The 21,865-nt window shown below is 42.9% G+C and overlaps 1 protein-coding gene across 1 annotated transcript; it reads right to left on the reverse strand.

Moving 5' to 3' along the window:
• Positions 1-565: 565 nt before the first annotated feature.
• On the reverse strand, positions 566-16,097 carry LOC129865893 (uncharacterized). The gene is made up of 5 exons (XM_055938974.1): positions 15,198-16,097; positions 13,859-14,218; positions 13,622-13,735; positions 11,446-11,573; positions 566-803 (listed from the first exon to the last, which is right to left on the reverse strand). Exons 1-5 carry the CDS (start codon positions 15,253-15,255, stop codon positions 741-743), a joined length of 723 nt encoding a protein of 240 aa, XP_055794949.1. The 5' UTR covers positions 15,256-16,097; the 3' UTR covers positions 566-740.
• Positions 16,098-21,865: the final 5,768 nt, after the last annotated feature.

Consider the following 21,865-nt stretch of genomic DNA (forward strand, 5'->3'; position numbering starts at 1 on the left):
AATACTGTTCTGTTTCTCATTTCTGTTCATCCTGTAGTCTACAGTAGACGAGGGGCCATGGTTACTACCTGAGGTATAAGCATATACTGTCACCACCATCTGCTCTGTTTCCATTTCCTGTCACTGACCTATGAGAGAGCCCCCAGACACCATAATTTCCACTGGTGACAAAACACCAGTCAAACCGAGAATCTTAAGGCTGCATCTCTGGACTGTATGATTTTTGTCTGATGCACAATCATTGGGCATTTTTTAAAATTCTACTGTATTTTAATTTGCAGTCATTATTATTGTCAAAACGCATTCAGTGATATATATGTCTCTTGTGTTGTATAATTTCCACTTTTTCTCTTTTACTCGCTTTCTCTTGTCAGGCACATAGACACATTCACGTGCGCACACGCACTTTTCATGTGAACACTGGCTTTTGCATAGGTCGAAGATACAAACCAGAGTTAAATAAAGGGTAACTATTCACAGATCTCTGTAAAAGTACCTCATTGCACAATCTAGATTTACATGAGTTTCTGTTTCGCTCCCTCACTGGAAAATAAAGTACATTCCACACAGTAAAAATGGTTTATAGAAGAAACAATAGCAGTAATTACCTACTGCAATCAAATACAAAAACACACACATCAAAAAGACACTGTACATACATACTGTAAAATACATACAGAAAAGACTGACACATGAAACGCAATAGAAAAATACATTCACAGACTGGGCTGAGCCGGTCCTTAACCTTTGTCTTGGGTTGGTAAAGCCATGTAATCAAGTGATTCATACACCTGGACTTGACACTGAGAGAGAGAGAGAGAGAGAGAGAGAGGGAGAGAGAGAGAAGGAGAGAGAGAGAGAAGGAGAGAGAGAGAGAGAGAGAGAAGGAGAGAGAGAGAGAGAGAGAGAGAGAGAGAGAGAGAGAGAGAGAGAGAGAGAGAGAGAGAGAGAGAGAGAGAGAGGAAAAGTCAGCAATGCATATAGAATAACAAACACTTCAGAAACATTCTGATATCTTAAGTGAGATCACCATGCCTATAGAACTTACTCCACTAAATCAGGATAGGAATATTAGCCTGTGAGTAGGGTGTGGGACGGTGTATCGTGGCGGTAGATGGTATGGTGTGATTAGCCCGTGAGTAGGGTGTGGGACGGTGTATCGTGGCGGTAGGTGGTATGATGTGATTAGCCTGTGAGTAGGGTGTGGGACGGTGTATCGTGGCGGTAGATGGTATGGTGTGATTAGCCTGTGAGTAGGGTGTGGTACTGTGTATCGTGGCGGTAGGTGGTATGATGTGATTAGCCTGTGAGTAGGGTGTGGGACGGTGTATCGTGGCGGTAGATGGTATGGTGTGATTAGCCTGTGAGTAGGGTGTGGGACGGTGTATTGTGACGGTAGGTGGTATGGTGTGATTAGCCTGTGAGTAGGGTGTGGTACTGTGTATGGTGACGGTAGGTGGTATGATGTGATTAGCCTGTGAGTAGGGTGTGGGACTGTGTATTGTGACGGTAGGTGGTATGGTGTGATTAGCCTGTGAGTAGGGTGTGGTACTGTGTATCGTGGCGGTAGATGGTATGATGTGATTAGCCTGTGAGTAGGGTGTGGGACGGTGTATCGTGGCGGTAGATGGTATGGTGTGATTAGCCTGTGAGTAGGGTGTGGGACTGTGTATTGTGACGGTAGGTGGTATGGTGTGATTAGCCTGTGAGTAGGGTGTGGTACTGTGTATCGTGGCGGTAGATGGTATGGTGTGATTAGCCTGTGAGTAGGGTGTGGGACGGTGTATCGTGGAGGTAGGTGGTATGGTGTGTCATGACGTTGGGTTGGGGGTAGGTTTACGACAGTCATAAATACCTCTTTCCCCCTTTTTCTCTCTCCCCACTATAACTGATGTGACATAAGGAAACCCATGGGTTAACATAGAGATTCTGGGTAACATCAGAAGTTGGGGGAAATGAACTATATTCTGGTAATCCAACCAACTGTACATATGCGGTGGTACTTAAGGTATATTATGTCAGTTCGGTTGCCCTCTGACACATTCTCATCAATGATAGAATGACATAAACGCTACTGTGAAAAGTCTAAACGTCAGAGGTATCAGATTCACATGGAATTGTTGTTTAATTCAAATGTTTGAATATGACATTGTTTGTGAAGAGGTGAAATGTAATTTTACCTTCCAAATGAGAGATCTGTGTTTTCATAAATTTGGCTTCTGCTCAACCAGGGGCCCGCCCCCGTGAAGAGACCTGGGTAATAGACTTTTCAGACACACCCCTCTCCCTCCACTATATAAAGCCAGAGACAAGAATATAACTTCCTGTTCCGGGTACTCTAGGATGACGATCCAGGGTCAGAATGGTTCAGATAATAACTACAGAACTAGGCCAACATCAGCATGGACTTTGATTGTGAATGGTATGAACTTTGAACTCGTATTCACTACAGAAGTGATATCTCCTAGCCTTGGAGTTAGCAACAGCTAAACGCAGGTTCGGAAGGACAGTCCAAGCATCCCCTCTAATACACACAACGTGTTCCCGTGACTACCAGAGACTTCTTTAAAGGACAGAGGACTCGGGTTGGCGATACGTTCTTCCATCTACCACCAACCTACTGAAGCGCAGCTCAGAGTAAATATTCATTGCATTTTCCTCTTCAAATGACGGTAATTTAGAATGCATAAGATAAGATTTACGATAGCACAGCTCGCCTATGCTCAAGTCTCCCGCGCTTTCACTAGGACTCCCCCCCTTTCCTTTGTGTAACAAGCTGTCATATCGATTCTGCCCGCTAGGGACGTTTTTCTGTATGACGTAATTTGTGATCAAGTTATGATTTAATTGTGTATATGTGTTTCTGTGTGATTAGTTAGGTATTTAGTAAATAAATAATTAAACCCAATTTTGTATTGCTGATTCAACTTGTTAGCTAGGATTCTTGCAGATAATCAAGGACTTACAACTTTCAGATGAGACTGAATAAAATGACGATTAATGTGACTGTTATTTAGTAAAATATTACAAAATCTTTAAGAGTTTATTCGAAAGATAACAGCTCTATAAATATTCTTTTGTGGTGTCCCTCTCTAGTTAATTAATATTTACATGGTTAGTTCAATCAGGTAATATTGATACCGGAGAAATTATTTTATAGAATAGCATGTCATAGCAATCAATCTGGCATAGTCAAAGACCCGACATATTGGTGCCCCCTGTGAGGAGTCTAAGATAGAATGAGGCTTTCATTTTGATTCAGCCTGTATAAAATTTAAAAGCAGATTCCATAATATACCAAATTTACTATACACATGTTTGGAGTGATAGACAAGCATTGTTGTGTGCGCGGAGATTCCCCGCCCCACGTTGTTCTCTGACGTAGTCAGTGGATAACGTAAGCGAATACATTTCTTGTATGAGGCTGAGAAAGCTAATTATAGAAATCTGAGAAATAGTGCGTTTGGCCAAACGCAGGGCTATTTCTGCCTGGCGCGTTTCATAAGCTGGTAGGGCAGGTCATTATTAATTTCTCGAGCGAGGACAAAGAGCCAGCCGATTGAAATTCAGGAGATATAGCGTGACCAGCGATAATTATCTCTCTCTCTCTCGTGATTCAACGCGAAGAGAACACGGTGCGTTTCATGTTTGCCGCGTGTACCGGTTAAAACATCGTCAAAAACCGCCGAAAAGGGTTTGAACATAATACGTTATTAGTAAAACCTTTTCCCTGCCAAGGGAATCCTACGTGCTACATTTTCAGCCACAAAGGAGGGTTAGCTGGCACGAGGTGCTAAAGCTAACAAGGAAAAATAGCATTTTTTTTCTGGTGCCACGCTGAAATTCCTCCGCCTCGAAAATCAGAAGTCCCGCACCGGGTCATTCCGTTTTATTCCAGCGTGTGAAGTCTGACCGCTGAAGTGTGCCAGGATATTCGTTCATGAAGAATTATTCCGGTCATACTCAAGTCATCACTTATGATATCCAGACGAATATCAATGTCTTATCCAAATGAACTAATAAGTGTAAATCTGGCCATTTACATTCTGAAATAGATATTTTAAATATCCAAATTGTTTAGTTCTCTAAATAAGACAGTGCAAACTTTTTCCAAACTAACCTAGATTAAGCACTTCTCAGGTTAATTAAAGTTTAATTCACAAATTGCCTATACAGGTTTGATTTATCATTAAATTGATCAATCAGTAAAATTTGGGTTTTTCAAAACCCATTCAGTAATCCAGTATTGACAGAAGCCCCGCCCAGCGGGAATCCCATGTGGTTTCGGCCTTAGGGAGAAGTGCCACAGTGTTGAATGTGCCCAACAGTTGGTCTACTGTTTCACACTTATGATATCCAATCAACAGAGATTTTATGGATTATCGTCTCATTCAATTTAATAAGTTAAATTGTTGAACATAATTTAATGTTCTTCCAATCAAATGAGACACTTTTAAACTTATCATATTAACCTAGATGAAGCCACATCTCATGTTAATTAAAGTTTAATAGCCTACACAGGTAGGATTAATCATTGGCATTGATTAATTAATTCAATTTGCTTTTGCAAATTCATTCACGTCCAACTTCCACATTACTGGTACAGTACTGGTAGTTCGTCAACATCTATAAATAGATTAAACTTGTCTTTGCAGCTTCCAATTAATTCCAAACCCAAACTTTGAATAAATTTAGGGGAAATTTTTCCTCAAAATTTTTCTAATAATGTGCAAGCTATCAAAGGAGGGGGTCACCACTCCTCCGCTAAGTAGTGAACCTCCACCCATAAAAGGATCGATCTCTGACCTCAGCAGCGATACCAACCCTAATTATGCCATTAGTGAAAAAACAGCCGAAATTGCGAACACTCTCCAAAATCAACCATCAAACACAGGCTTTGTGACGGTTCTCCCCACTTTTGCACTAATGTATCGCCATAAGAATGTGGCATCGGTTCAATACCACCGTGCACAGCTGAAGCATGTGCCAGTCATGGCTAGCATTGGGGTACAGGTGGAGAGAACAGAGCCACTATTGACAAAAGCAGGAAATGAAAACATTCTGCTAGTCGAGGAACTGCGTTTGAAATCTGAACAATTGAAAGTAATTGCAAATACTTATGACAATGAACGAGCACAAACGCTTCAACAAAATCGTTGTCTCCAGGAACAACTCAATTTAGCCAAAACTAAATACGAGGTAGTCCACTCCAAACTAGATAAATCTGTTGAGTTATCTACAAATAGAAGCGCGCAATTTGATAACATGCAGGCAGTTTTATTGAACGTTACTCAGAGTGACACGGTTCTACTCAAAATTCTGCAGACTAAAGACGATCAGTTGATGAACACAATGACGAAGTTGGATGACAAATCAGCAGAACTCATTGAAGTCGCTGACCAAATGAATGATGAGAGAACTCGGGTGATGAAGATGGAAATCTTGATTTCTAAGCAAGCGGAAGAAATCTCATCACTGAATCTCTCGCTCCGTACTCAAGACATGCATCTGCAAACCATGACAGATAAGTTTGAGACCGAAAGGAGCAAGTGCGACACTCACGTGTCCAAAATCAGTACTCTAAGCGCTCAAGTGGACTCTGCAATGCAGCAGAATACCACCCTTAGGTACCATCTGGAGGAAGTCCAGAAGGGTCACGCGCTACAGCGTGACTATCCATCCAAGCAACTGGAGCCCGGTACTCAAAGGAGTGAAGACGATAGGTTTCAGACATTGCCTCCGTCAGGTGTCCCCCAGTCTTCTCCGCTTGGCCATTCGGCACTGAGTAATATGGCGCCTCCTGGCCAACAAAGCCAAAGCTTGGCTTCTCCTCTTGGCCTTTTGGCCCCACTTTCCCCACAGGAGAAAGCCCGCCCGCTTGACGCGGAATACCTTGACAAACTCGTCAAGTATTTCCCCACCTTTGACCCCGTTCCAGGTCAGCCAAACGATACTGAGACGTTCCTAGCTGACATAGAGGACGCGTTGGATGGCTACCCAAACGCTACGGGTTCTGACAGGGTTTACCTGTTGAAGCGAACGTCGAATAGACACGTGACAAGGTTCATTCGCCTACAACAGCAACACGTGCTAAATGACTACGCTAAACTTGCCACAGCTTTGAAATTAGAATTCAGTGGTTCTGCAACTCGCAAACACGATAGCTCACTGGCTAACACGGTCAAACAAGCTCGGAATGAACACCCACAAGCTTACTATCATAGGCTTCGTTCAGCTTACTTTGGCCTACTCACTGAACCAGGCATGGAAGACCTGTTACCATTTAAACAAATGTTCCTGTCGAACATGTATCCCACCTTCATTACCTACTTGGGCACTGCAGCCCACATTGGCTTGCCTATCTTACAACTCAGAGAGCTTGCAAGCACAGCTTTTGAGGCATCAAAAGCTCGCAACGCCAAGAGCCCTGACCACTCGGTTTTGAAGTTTGACCAGGAGCACTCACTCCAGTCAGAGGGTGCATTATCAGGTATTGGAGCGTTAAGAGATGACGCACAACAACAGTTTCTACCACGAAACCATGATTCCAATAACCTCCGCGGTCGAAATAACCATAAAGCACGTCGCCATCAAAACGACTACCGCTACAATCGACCTGTTCACTACGTTCCTGCACCCAACCCACACAAAGTGTCAGAGCACAAGGGTAACAAAGGGTTGAAGGATGATCAAAACGTAGACCAATCTTCTCCAGAAGTTCCACTAGGTGAAGAACTAAAGCGAGAAACATTTGAGAAAACGGTAAAAGATAAGTCACAAGGACTAGACAGGGAATTACCGGACTCCAGGTCCGCAGGAATTAACACCCATAGCAAGGACGTTAAAATTCAAATCCCTCCTGCTTTCACTCGAGACTCTATCCAGGGCCCGATTGACCAAGAAACAAGCCCACGGGCTTCGTCTATAAACTCTGATACAAAGGTTGCGAAGAAAAAGGTCAAACGCTTCGTTAAAGCCAAGCCCACTCAAAATCGTAAAAGTCAATCTGCTTCCACCTTGAACAGAAATGACACATCACGTTGTTGCGAAAGACCACTCCACTTTGTGGGGAACATGTCCACTAACCACGAATCGAAACGGCCATACCTGGAAACAGTCCTGGAGGACTGCTTACCTTGTCATGCGCTAATTGATTCGGGAGCGACAGTATCACTCATCTCTCAAACATTGTTTGATGATCTAAAAAGGGCTTTGAAGCCAACTAAACGTTGGTTAAAAGTGGAACGATGCGACACTACACTTCGAGGGGTCACTCAGACTACCTCGCCTCTCACATTGAGAGTCATGCTGAAACTACACTTCAAGGACTTATCGCTCGTCCACCCTGTGTATCTTACTAGCCTTGAAACTGTACCCCTGCTACTTGGAGCAGACTTGATGGATCGATTACTCCCATTGATGGATTGGAAAACCAACCAGGTATGGTCACAGGCCACAGTGCCTTCTCCACTGACCACACTGTCTTCCCCTAACGCTAGCTGCAACACAGTCAGTCACGAGGGATATCTGTCAAAAGCACCCCTTGGGAAAATGACGTTTAAAACCCTCTTGGGGCAGAATCCGATCCAAGGAGATATTACGATATCTCAAAACATTCCATCAGCCAATCTGATTGACAATTCTTTTCATGATTTCGAGCCAGCTGTCTCTGTGAATGAGCTACTTCCCTCCTCCGTGCAGTCGTGCAATACGGTAGTTGAGATGAACTTCTCTTGCCCTTCGGACACTTCCGCAAGCACTGCGGCTGTCTCAGCAAGAAAAACATCGATGCGCAGAGTATACTCTGCTTCCGATGATACACCTTCCGCTTTGTGGGGGACTGTCAACCCTTACAATGACACTAATGGCGTCAGTCCAGCAACTGACCCGATGATTCCCACTGGTGAAACACTTTGCGATATCACAGACCGATATCCTCGTCTCAGTTCGCAGGTACTGAAGAGGTTGCCACGCGCGGACGCGGTGGTGACTGACAGACCTCGACAGCCACTGAGGGTGTTGAAGCACAAACACCAGGAGATTTGGTTGAAAGGTTGCAGCCATTCTCATAATAATGCGGCCACTGACAACTCGTACATAGGGTCCGAACCTTTCGTTTGCGCCTCGGATACCAACACCACATGCTGGTGGGGGGGTCCCGAGACGCAAAGGGGGGGAATAGTAGCCCAGACCCATGATGAGCCTTATCGAGGCCGGTGGGGGGGTCGAGACTATGGACAACACCGTACGAGGCCACCAGAGCATAAATCAAATCTAGTTGTAAACTCCCCTTTGAGAACAGTGAGGAGCAGACATAATTCCTGTCTAGGGGCCTCTTAGAACACATCTAAGATAGGACTGAGGTGTACCACACTGGTCGTAAAGGAAGTCCAGTGGACTTGTCCACCTCCAAAACAAATGGCAACAATAATCATTGCTTGCCTTGTGTAGTAGTCACTACAAGACAACTAGTAAAATGCTCTAATCATGTATTCCTGTAGGATAACATTTCAGAATAAATCGGTTGGACAACTGGACCCCTTGAGTACCAGTACCAATACCACAGTCAGCCCAGCAACACTCAGTAAGAGGATTAGTAACCTCACAAGTTAAATTGCTACTGATAATAGCAACATAGGAGTCACTCAGAGTGCAGCACGGGGAAGGGAATCTCCATTGCACTCTTCCAATGGTTACACACGCCACTAATAAATAGAATCCTCCGTACAGGAGAAAAGTTATTAGAAGTCAAGAACCACGATCACACCACGTACGACTGGTCTAATACTTACAGTACTTCCGTCATGAGGTTAGCTCCTCCGTGCATAACATGGCTATGAAGTATATTTCTTCATACCTACTGCCACTACAATAGTGGAAGACAGTGACTGGTAGTAAAACCACTACAGACTCCTTCGACACCAATTCTGACTGACCTCCAGGCATTGACCTGAAAATTACCTGACTACGTCAGACTCATTCTGAACAAGTTGTAATCTGCCAGAATACTTGGTTTCCTTCCCTTGGCATGTGTGCTTGCGTAAGCATAAACGCACATGTAAAACGGAACATCCAATTAGGATCTATGCTAGGATCACTTAAGGGTTCGAGCAAAATACCAGCCTTAGTAAAGTTGAACATTTATTTTGAGGCCTTTAACTCTACAGCTACAGAACTCACCAGTTTTCTTCTCAGAAGTCCATAGGTCATCCCTGTAGACTGCCCAAAACTAGTGCCTTACAGCTGTAGACGTATCATATAGTTATCAACTTAGGATAGTCCCTTAACCAACACCCCGCAAATTAGAAGAGCCCTAGATATGACATTAGACAATGCCATGATAGGGTCATTTTGCCAAGACCATAGATAGAATACAGTCCAATTAGATGGTTAAGGTGGCATAACTATATTTTGTTTGTTTATTCTTTCATTTCATTTTGTTTCATTTTCTTCGGCATGTAGAAAGTGATAGCCATAAACAACTTCCCCATACAACCATCAGTTAGTGCCACAACGCCGCTCATTTGGGAGGAAATGTAATGATATATTTCATGAGTGTGTGTGCGTTGTTAACATCTGCCTAAGTTACTGCCCAGATCTTCCAGTCTGGACGACCAGACTACGGGTCCGGAACGGCGATCCCAATCCGGACCTCCGCTGCCCAGCCATGGAGCAGACTTCTTCATTTGCAGACACCCTACCCGGGTCGACCACACCAGAGGGGGGACTGCAACAGCGATCACCAACTGGACATCTGCTGTCCAGCCATGAAGCAGACTTCTTCATTTGCAGACACCCTACCCGGGTCGACCACACCAGAGGGGGGACTGCAACAGCGATCACCAACTGGACATCTGCTGTCCAGCCATGGAGCAGACTTCTTCATTCGCAGAAACCCTACCCAGGTCGACCACCAGATGGGGACCACAACGATGGTCCACAACCAGAACAACCCACGGTCATTTGTATGTTGGTTTGCAACATGCAGGTTAATCGCAAGATTGAACCCAACATGGGGGGACTGTCATGACGTTGGGTTGGGGGTAGGTTTACGACAGTCATAAATACCTCTTTCCCCCTTTTTCTCTCTCCCCACTATAACTGATGTGACATAAGGAAACCCATGGGTTAACATAGAGATTCTGGGTAACATCAGAAGTTGGGGGAAATGAACTATATTCTGGTAATCCAACCAACTGTACATATGCGGTGGTACTTAAGGTATATTAATGTCAGTTCGGTTGCCCTCTGACACATTCTCATCAATGATAGAATGACATAAACGCTACTGTGAAAAGTCTAAACGTCAGAGGTATCAGATTCACATGGAATTGTTGTTTAATTCAAATGTTTGAATATGACATTGTTTGTGAAGAGGTGAAATGTAATTTTACCTTCCAAATGAGAGATCTGTGTTTTCATAAATTTGGCTTCTGCTCAACCAGGGGCCCGCCCCCGTGAAGAGACCTGGGTAATAGACTTTTCAGACACACCCCTCTCCCTCCACTATATAAAGCCAGAGACAAGAATATAACTTCCTGTTCCGGGTACTCTAGGATGACGATCCAGGGTCAGAATGGTTCAGATAATAACTACAGAACTAGGCCAACATCAGCATGGACTTTGATTGTGAATGGTATGAACTTTGAACTCGTATTCACTACAGAAGTGATATCTCCTAGCCTTGGAGTTAGCAACAGCTAAACGCAGGTTCGGAAGGACAGTCCAAGCATCCACTCTAATACACACAACGTGTTCCCGTGACTACCAGAGACTTCTTCAAAGGACAGAGGACTCGGGTTGGCGATACGTTCTTCCATCTACCACCAACCTACTGAAGCGCAGCTCAGAGTAAATATTCATTGCATTTTCCTCTTCAAATGGCGGTAATTTAGAATGCATAAGATAAGATTTACGATAGCACAGCTCGCCTATGCTCAAGTCTCCCGCGCTTTCACTAGGACTCCCCCCCTTTCCTTTGTGTAACAAGCTGTCATATCGATTCTGCCCGCTAGGGACGTTTTTCTGTATGACGTAATTTGTGATCAAGTTATGATTTAATTGTGTATATGTGTTTCTGTGTGATTAGTTAGGTATTTAGTAAATAAATAATTAAACCCAATTTTGTATTGCTGATTCAACTTGTTAGCTAGGATTCTTGCAGATAATCAAGGACTTACAACTTTCAGATGAGACTGAATAAAATGACGATTAATGTGACTGTTATTTAGTAAAATATTACAAAATCTTTAAGAGTTTATTCGAAAGATAACAGCTCTATAAATATTCTTTCGTGGTGTCCCTCTCTAGTTAATTAATATTTACATGGTTAGTTCAATCAGGTAATATTGATACCGGAGAAATTATTTTATAGAATAGCATGTCATAGCAATCAATCTGGCATAGTCAAAGACCCGACAGGTGTGTACTGATTATGAGACTCACCCATTGGGTGGATCCTCTGGAGGAGGAGCTCTGGTTGGCGGCCTCTTCCAGCTCCTCCATCTTCAACTCCTCGTCCTCATGGTTGGGGGCCTCGTGGATCACCCTGGTTGCTCTGTCTGGGGCACCACCTGCATACACCAAACACATACAGTGTTGTAAACTAAATATTTGCCTCCTTTCTAGTTCTCTATTTTTGCATATTTTTGATACTGAATGTTTTTAGATCTTCCATCAAAACCTAAAATTAGATAAAGGGAATCTGAGTGAACAAATAACACAACATTACATGCTTATTTAATGTATTCCATTAACATTGTTGTGCAACACCCAATGCCTCTGTGTGAAAAAGTTATTGCCCCCTGACACAAAAAAAACTGCTTGTGCCATCTTTAGCTGAAATGACTCCAACCAAACGCTTCCTGTAGTGGTTGATCAGTCTCTGACGTCACTGTGGAGGATTTTTGGCCCATGCTTCAATGCAGAACTGTGGGTTTCAAGAATGAACTGCTTGTTTCAAGTCCTGCCAAAACATCTGAATTGGGATTAGGTCTGGACCATCCCAAAATGTCAAATTTGTTTATTTTTAGACATTTTCATGTAGAATTGATTGTGTGTTTTGGATCAATGTCTTGCTGCATGACCCACCTGCGTTTCAGCATCAGCTCACAGACGGATGGCCTGACATTCTCCTGTAGAATTCTCTGATACAGAGCAGAATTCATGGTTCCTTCTATAAAGGCAAGTCGTCCAGGTCCTGAGGCAGCAAAGCATCCCCAAACCATCACACTACCAACACCATGTTACTGTACCACCACCATGCTTGACCGTTGGTATGAGGTGTTTACTGCAGAATGCAGTGTTTGGTTTTCACCAGCATAATGGGAACCATGTTGTCCAATAAGTTATACTTTTGACTCATCTGTCCATAGAACATTCTTCCAAGAGTCTTGATGATCATCCAGGTGCTTCCTGGCAAACTTGAGTCAACTTTGTGGATGAGATGGGTCCCATTATGTCTGGCGAAAACTAAAACACTGAATTGTTATCAGAGAATTCTACAGGAGAATGTCAGGCCATCCGTCTGTGAGCTGATGCTGAAGAGCAGGTGGGTCATGCAGCAAGACATTGATCCAAAACACACAATCAAGTCTACATGAAAATGGCTAAAAATCAACAAATATGAAGTTTTGGAATGGCCTAGTCAAAATCCAGACCTAATCCCAATTCAGATGTTGTGACAGGATGTGAAACGAGCAGTTCATGCTTGAAAACCCACAAATGTCGCTGAGTTACAGCAGTTCTGCATTGGAGAGTGGGCCAAAAATCCTCCACAGCAATGTGAGAGACTGATCAACAACTACAGGAAGCGTTTGGCTGCAGTCATTAGAGCTAAAGGTGGAACAACCAGTTATTGAGTGTAAAGGGGAAATTACTTTTTCACACAGGGGATTTGGGTGTTGCATAACTTTGATAATTAAATAAATAAAATAAGCATCCTTTTACATTTTTTTTGTTGTAAACTTAGGTTCCCTTTATCTAATTTTAGGTTTTGGTTGAAGATCTGATAACATTCAGTACTAAAAATATGCAAAAATAGAGAACATCAGAAAGGGTGCAACTTCTTCCACAGGTTTATACTTTTTCACGGGTTTGTAGATATCAAGGGCGTACACAGAAAAACAACCAAATAACAGGATGCGTCAACTCACTGTTTTGCATGGTAGCAAAGTGATACAGCATTGAATATATACTGTAACTCTGATCTGTTGCGAAATGGGCTTGAAATACAAAACTAGGGACTGCTGCAAGTTTAGGGTGAAACGGCTTGAAAGACAAGACTCCGTGGCTACTCTATAGAAATGAAAATGTACACCGTCGGATTGTAGGTTCTGATCTACTCTATGAATGTACACATATGTAAACGTTGTTTGAAAAGCTACCATCTCTTTCATAAGCACACAAGTGTAGTATCCTATAGCAGTGTTTGACTTGGACTGAAATAGGTGTCGGTACTGTTTTATATTTAGGTGCAGAGGCTCCACAATACTTTTGAGCTGATATTCTATAAGAAGAACAGGAGCTCAAGCAGTAGAACATGTGAGGTGTCGGTACTCAGCTCCAGTCAAGCACTGATGTAAAGATGTCAAATAAACATAATATCGCAATGCCCTCTGACCTTGGTGTCTTTTCCGTGCCCTGTACAGGCAGATGAGAGCGATGAGGAACAGTGGCAGGACAGCAAGTGGAATCATGATAGGCAGCAGTTGGGGCAGATTTCCTTCTGAGGAATCTGCTGTGTAGAATGAGTGGAGTTATTAGCAAACTATTGCAATAAGATCTATAACCAGTTTAACTTGTTCTTAATGTATAACTTTCCCCAAAGAAATGTTAACTGTCTCTAATCAATACTCGCCATTGTTTGTCGTATTTTGGGATGTAACTGTTATCTGTGTCCCATTCCCCACGGATTCAATAAAAGATGGTATCTCTATAGTAACTTTACAGATGTAAGTTCCCATGTCATTTCTGGTGAGGTTTGAGATGGTCCAATTTGAGCAGTTACAGGCTACAGTCTGTTGAGATGCCCTGTCATGACACTGACTGTTGTTGACCAGTAAACTATTATATTTTATCTCGGTGTGTCCTTCTTTATGCAGATTAACTGTCGCTCTTGACACATTTGTATTCCAGCAGCACTGGATCTGAACAGTGTCCCCTTCTGTTACTGTTACATTATGAGGAGACTGGATCACCACCAACGTGTCGCTTAAACCTGTGGAGAGAGAGAGAAAACAGCATATTAGTGAAACATCAAATGACAAGGCTAAATAGTATGACATTCATGAAGCTGATGTAATGTATTCATATTAGGGTGGTACCATTACCAAATCAAAATAATTATTACCATATAAAACATGGTATAAAACTGGGTATAAAACGGAGTATAAACCACGGTACAAACCATGGTATAAAACGGAGTATAAAACAGGGTATAAACCATGGTATAAAACGGAGTATAAACCATGGTATAAAACATGGTATAAAACATGGTATAAAACATGGTATAAACCATGGTATAAAACATGGTATAAAACGGGGTATAAACCATGGTATAAAACATGGTATAAAACATGGTATAAACCATGGTATAAAACATGGTATAAAACGGGGTATAAACCATGGTATAAAACTGGGTATAAAACCGAGTATAAAATGGGGTATAAACCATGGTTTAAAATGGGGTATAAAACATGGTATAAAACGGGGTATAAACCATGGTATAAAACTGGGTATAAAACCGAGTATAAAATCGGGTATAAACCATGGTTTAAAACGGGGTATAAAACATGGTATAAAACGGGGTATAAACCATGGTATAAAACTGGGTATAAAACCGAGTATAAAATCGGGTATAAACCATGGTATAAAACGGGGTATAAAACATGGTATAAAACGGTGTATAAACCATGGTATAAACCATGGTATAAAACGGGGTATACGCGTAGTTTAATGAATTCTACAAGCATTGTTGTTGTTGTTAATGATCCCAAAATAAATGCATTGACTACAGTGAAATGAATGAAAACAAGTTAAGAGAAACTAAAAGGTAATGTCCAGACCAGTAGAATATGTAAATTACCGTCCCTTTAAAAACATTGTGATGTTTTAGCCCGGTTAGCCAATATGGTGTTGGTTTAATCTAAGATACTGATGGTCCAAATAAATGTGTAACTCAATATTTTGTAACCTACCCCAAGATGAGAGGGAACAGAGGGAGGAGAGGAGCAGCCAGACCAACAGATGCTTCATCTTTCTGAAAGGGTATCAGAATGAACCCAGTCACTCAGCCTTCAGGTGCTGTGGCCTCCCCCTCTACACACACACACACACACACCCAGGGCATGAGAATCACAACTGACACACACTCGCTGTGGACTTCCTTTGATGACGCACTGAAATGTTAACCACAGAGTAACTTCTCTCCATCTTTCTCTCTCTTCTTTATGTGCGTAATTTGTGTTCTTTCTTCATGCTGACCCTTTGACCCAATAATGTCATCTTCTTTTGGTCTTGCTGTCTGCTCTATACCAGTTGATTTCAAGTATCTGCAGTTCTGAACAAGCTTTATTTGTTGATTAAAGATCTAGTCAAAGTTTCATCATTGGCAAAATTATGGGGGGAAAAAAGAACTAAATGTGAAGATTGTGAAATTTCCATTGTTGTATCACTCACTGTCACAAGTCTAACTTCCTTCCAACAACATCTGATGTAAAAATTTAGCAAAGAGAAGATATAAAGCAAACATTTCGGCGTGGAATTGGCATGGTGACTGCAGGAATGTCCACCAGAGCTGTTGCCAGAGAATTTCATGTTCAATTCTCTACCACAAGCCACCTCCAACGTTGTTTTACAGAATTTGGCAGTACGTCCAACTGGCCTCATAACTGCAGACCACGTGTAACCACGCCAGCCCAGGACACCACATCCGGCTTCTTCACCTGCAGGATCGTCTGAAACCAGCCACCCGGACAGCTGATGAAACTGAGGAGTATTTCTATCTGTAACAAAGCCCTTTTGTGGGGAAAAACTAATTCTGACTGGCTGTGCCTGGCTACAGGCCCACCCATGGCTGTGCCCCTGCCCAGTCATGTGAAATCCATAGATTACGCCCTAATTTTATTTAATCTTTATTTAACAAGGCAAGTCAGTTAAGAACAAATTCTTATTTACAATAACAGCCAAACCCTAACAACGCTGTGCCAATGGTGTGCCGCCCTATGGGACTCCCAATCACAACCAGTTGTGATACAGACTGGAATTGAACCAGGGTCTGTAGTGACGCCTCCAGCACTGAGATGCAGTGCCTTAGACGCCTGCACCACTTGGGAGCCCCAATTAATTTATTTCAATTGACTGAGTTCCTAATATGAACAGTAACTCAGTAAAATCTTTGAAATCAGCCTCCCGGGTGGTGCAGTGGTCTAAGGCACTGCATCTCAGTGCTAGCTATACAACCAAAGACTCTGGGTTCGAGCAGCCGGACGCGACCAGGAGGTCCATGGGGCGACGCACAATTGGCCTAGCGTCGTCTGGGTTAGGGAGGGTTTGGCCGGTAGGGATATCCTTGTCTCATCGCGCACTAGCGACTCCTGTGGCGGGCCGGGCGCAGTGCACGCTGACCAGGTCGCTAGGTGCACGGTGTTTCCTCTGACACAGTGGTGCGGCTGGCTTCCGGGTTGGATGCGTTCTGTGTTAAGAAGCAGTTGGGTTGTGTTTTGGAGGACGCATGGCTCTCAACCTTCGTCTCTCCCGAGCCCGTACGGGAGTCGTAGCGATGAGACAAGATTGTAACTACTAACAATTGGATACCATGAAATTGGGGAGAAAAAGGGGGGTAAAATGAACAAATATATATATTTGAAATTGTTGCATGTTGCGCTTATATTGTTGTTCAGTACATAATATTTTTGTGGATCCAAACGTTCTGAATTAAAATTGACAGACTTACATTGACTTTTCTTCCACTGGTAGCTATAGTAACAGAATATGGCCACCAGTATAATGACTGGGAGACATCTCAAGGTGTAGGGGACTGCTATGTCCTCCGAGGTCTCAATAACCACTGTAAGCACATACATGGTGTCAATACACACAAGTTATTATACAAATCCTCACAGACTACACATGGAATATTGGTATTCAGGACAATTGAGAACTGTATATTGTTGTAAAGTGATTGATCTGTGTAAAAGTCTATAAGTCAAAACCTTACTCTTTAGCAAAACAGAGCTACTGTACATCAGCGGTAGACATTATGCTTGACAAAGATATAGACCAAATCAGACTACTCACCTTTGCTTTTATTCTCTCTGGCTGTAACTGTTATCTGTGTCCCATTCCCCACAGATTCAATAAGAGATGGTATCTCTATAGTAACTTTACAGATGTAAGTAACGGAGACAATTCTAGTGAGGTTTGAGATGGTCCAATGTGAGCAGTTACAGGCTACAGTCTGTTGAGATGCCCTGTCATGACACTGACTGTTGTTGACCAGTAAACCATTATATTTTATCTCGGTGTGTCCTTCTTTATGCAGATTAACTGTCGCTCTTGACACATTTGTATTCCAGCAGCACTGGATCTGAACAGTGTCCCCCTCTGTTACTGTTACATTATGAGGAGACTGGATCACCACCAACGTGTCGCTTATACCTGTGGAGAGAGAGAGAAAACAGCATATTAGTGAAACATCAAATGACAAGGGTACGCATAAAATCCAATGTAATGTACTCATATTAGGCACAGATCCTTATAATACACACATCTCTCAATCATTATTCACTCATTCTTACCATGGTATAAGGTTTTATTTTTTGTCAACAATTGATTTTTATTGAGTCGGTATAATCAATAAGAATCACAACACCATTTTTTAACAAACACCCAACCCCTTCCAAACAAACAGGTTTTATGAGTTCTACATCTTACACGTAGAACAAGCACGTGGAAGGATAAAATAATTTATTTTTTACCAGTTATTTTCAAAATATTTCTAATGTTTCAGTTAGGTTTTGATTAACCCAATACGAACGGTCTGCACTTACCGCTGGATGAGAGAAAACAGATTGACGAGCGGAGCAGGCAGCAACACAACAAGTTATAAAAGTACCTCATGTCAGATGACTGATGGGGTGATCGGTTCTCTCACTTATACCAACACCTTTCTGACTCTCCCTCCCTCTCTGTATTTATTTATTTCACACTTTCACAGCCAACCACAGCTTGGCATTTCTCTCTTCCCTTTCTACTGCCAACACTGCTGTGGACTCCACTACCCATCCCCGCTTGCGTAAGTATAGGGAATATTGACCTCAAAATTACAGTAAGCTTGGAAAAAAAATACTGTAGACTGGAGAAAAGTGACAGTCATACGATCTGTATTACAGGAATCATAACTAGCTCTGGCATGCTATCAATTAACTTCTGGGCCACATCCTGACTGATGGCAGCCCATTCTTGCATAATCAATGCTTGGAGTTTGTCAGAATTTGTGGGGTTTTGTTTGTCCACCCGCCTCTTGAGGATTGACCACAAGTTCTCAATGGGATTAAGGTCTGGGGAGTTTCCTGGCCATGGACCCATAATATCGATGTTTTGTTCCCCGAGCCACTTAGTTATCACTTTTGCCTTATGGCAAGGTGCTCCATCATGCTGGAAAAGGCATTGTTCGTCACCAAACTGTTCCTGGATGGTTGGGAGAAGTTGCTCTCGGAGGATGTGTTGGTACCATTCTTTATTCATGGCTGTGTTCTTAGGCAAAATTGTGAGTGAGCCCACTCCCCTGGCTGAGAAGCAACCCCACACATGAATGGTCTCAGGATGCATTACTGTTGGCATGACACAGGACTGATGGTAGCGCTCACCTTGTCTTCTCCGGACAAGCTTTTTTCCGGATGCCCCAAACAATTGGAAAGGGGATTCATCAGAGAAAATTACTTTACCCCAGTCCTCAGCAGTCCAATCCCTGTACCTTTTGCAGACTATCAGTCTGTCCCTGATGTTTTTTCCTGAAGAGAAGTGGCTTCTTTGCAGGACTTCTTGACACCAGGCCATCCTCCAAAAGTCTTCGCTTCACTGTGCGTGCAAATGCACTCACACTTGCCTGCTGCCATTCCTGAGCAAGCTCTGTACTGGTGGTTCCCTGATCCTGTAGCTGAATCAACTTTAGGTGACGGTCCTGGCACTTGCTGGACTTTCTTGGGCGCCCTGAAGCCTTCTTCACAACAATTTAACCGCTCTCCTTGAAGTTCTTGATGATCCGATAAAGGGTTGATTTAGGTACAATCTTACTGGTAGCAGTATCCTTGCCTGTGAAGCCCTTTTTGTGCAAAGCAATGATGACGGCACGTGTTTCCTTGCAGGTAACTATGGTTGACAGAGGAAGAACAATGATTCCAAGCACCACCCTCCTTTTGAAGCTTCCAGTCTGTTATTCGAATTCAATCAGCATGACAGAGTGATCTCCAGCCTTGTCCTTGTCAACACTCACACCCGTGTTAACGAGAGAATCACTGACATGTCATCTGGTCCTTTTGTGGCAGGGCTGAAATGCAGTGGAAATGTTTTTTGGGGATTCAGTTCATTTGCATGGCAAAGAGGGACTTTGCAATTAATTTCAATTCATCTGATCACTCTTCATAACATTCTGGAGTATATGCAAATTACCATCATAAAAACTGAGGCAGCAGACTTTGTGAAAATTCATATTTGTTTCATTCTCAAAACTTTTGGTCACGACTGTAGACAAGGGATGTCGAACTCATTCCACGGAGGGCCGATTGTCTGCTGGTTTTCGATCCTCCCTTGTACTTGATTGATTAATTAAGGTCATTGATTAGTAAGGAACTCCTCTCACCTGGTTGTCTAGGTCTTAAATTAAAGTAAACACCAAAAACCAGCAAACACTAGGTCAGAGACGGTATAGAAACCAAGACATTCCTCCGCCTAATTTTTTCTGATAGTGGCGAAAACACTCTGGTCCACTATGGGGGTGTCTCAGAGCAAGACATCTCACTGGCAAAGAAATGTGGGTCGGGGCGGGCGAGCGGACAACAAGTGGCGCCTGATGTTCCCTCTCTTGCGTGAGCATGCCAGATATTGGTTGCGTTCCCCTGCTCAGACGTTGCATGCATCAACCAATAATATGTAAAATACCTATCCAGGTGTTGTGAGATCTGGCATGCATCAGCAACACCTGGGCAGAGGAACAAGCCCCATTTAGATGAACCGTGAGCCCACATGGGAAAGCATGCTTACGCAAGAGAGGGAACGCCCACTTACACAGACAGGAAAATTGAATATTTTTTACAATGGTAAATGGCTTGAGTGAACCATCTTCATTTATCCACCATCTTTGACTAGGCCAAGGAATGAGTTTGGCACCATTGACCTAGGCAGGGCTGCCCAACCCTCTTCCTGGAGACCTCTTGTCCTGTAGATTCAGTCCAACCCTAATTTAGCATATCTGATGAAGCTAGTTAAGGTGTTGTTGAGCAGCTAATTAGCAGAAACAGGTGTGTTAAATTAGGATTGAACTGAAAACCCACAGGACTGTGGATTTTCAGGAAGAGGGTTGGACAGCCCTGACCTAGAGTGTGGTCCCAGCACCACGTCCTTGCTGAAATCTCGGTATCTCCACAGTAACCAAAGTATCTCCCATCATCCTTTTGCGAATGTGATAAACCGCATCTCAGGTAAAGTGGCAAAGGTCTATCCCTTAGTTTGATCGCTTAGTACTATTTGCATTCTTGCCTAAAACTGCCCCTTCAAAATGACACTTGCTCATCTCATTGTCTTGCTCCATTGAACAGGTGCAACATCCTATGAGTCACCGCTGTAGACGTCACAAGAAAAAGCAATGCATTTAATATAAATGTCTCTGTGTGTGTGAGATCATGTATGGCACAATGCTGCTTTTCTAATAACCTGTCTTGGTTGGGTTCATGCGAGTGGCGAGTTGACTGCGCAAAGGAGTAAATCCCTCATAAGCAATTTGGCAGTACGTCCAGAACATTGTTCTGGGAACAAGGAGTGATACAGTATCTAATTTAAGGTAAGAAGCCTGGTGTGCTATCAGTCAGTCACATGCAGGAACCAACCCTGCTTATATGAGTTGCAGTATAAAGGGACTGAAAGGGAACCTCCCCTTTAGAGTTTCATCAGGCTTGTGTTGAGTTTATGAACCTCAGTGTGCTAGTAAAGATTGCTACATTTACTTTGACTTTTGGGGTGGCAGGTAGCCTAGTGGTTAGATCGTTGGGCCAGTAACCGAAAGGTTGCTGGATTGAATCCCCCGATCTGACAAGGTAAAAATCTGTCGTTCTGCCCATGAACAAGGCAGTTAACCAATTGTTCGCCGTTAGGCCGTCATTGAAAATAAGAATTTGTCCTTTACTGACTTGCCTAGTTAAAAAAATATATATATATATAATTATTCAAGTGTTTAGCTGTTTAATTCCACGACTCCTCAATCAATGGTTCTGAACAGAAACCCTGGATGAGTTTTTATTTGAACTTTCAGATTGATCACTGGATGCTCTTGATTTGAATTTTGCATTTCAGAGCAACTGGAAAGGGACAATTCAAGTGAATCGAGTGCAGCGATAGGTTTACACTTGTGTGTAAGGTAGTTGAGGTGAAATTTTTAGATATTACTGCACGGTCGGAACTAGAAGCACAAGCATTTCGCTACACTCGTCTTAACATCTGCTAACCATGTGTATGTGACCAATAATATTTCATTTATAGACTGATGTCACCCTATGGAAAGTTCTTATTCTCTAAGGCCAATAACAGGAAGTGGCCGTGTGGTCTACTGTGGACTGTCAGCGCGGCGCTCACTTGCAAACAGGAAGAACAT

Source organism: Salvelinus fontinalis, chromosome 11 (genome assembly GCF_029448725.1).
Source record: "Salvelinus fontinalis isolate EN_2023a chromosome 11, ASM2944872v1, whole genome shotgun sequence".
NCBI classification, from domain to species: Eukaryota; Metazoa; Chordata; class Actinopteri; order Salmoniformes; family Salmonidae; genus Salvelinus; species Salvelinus fontinalis.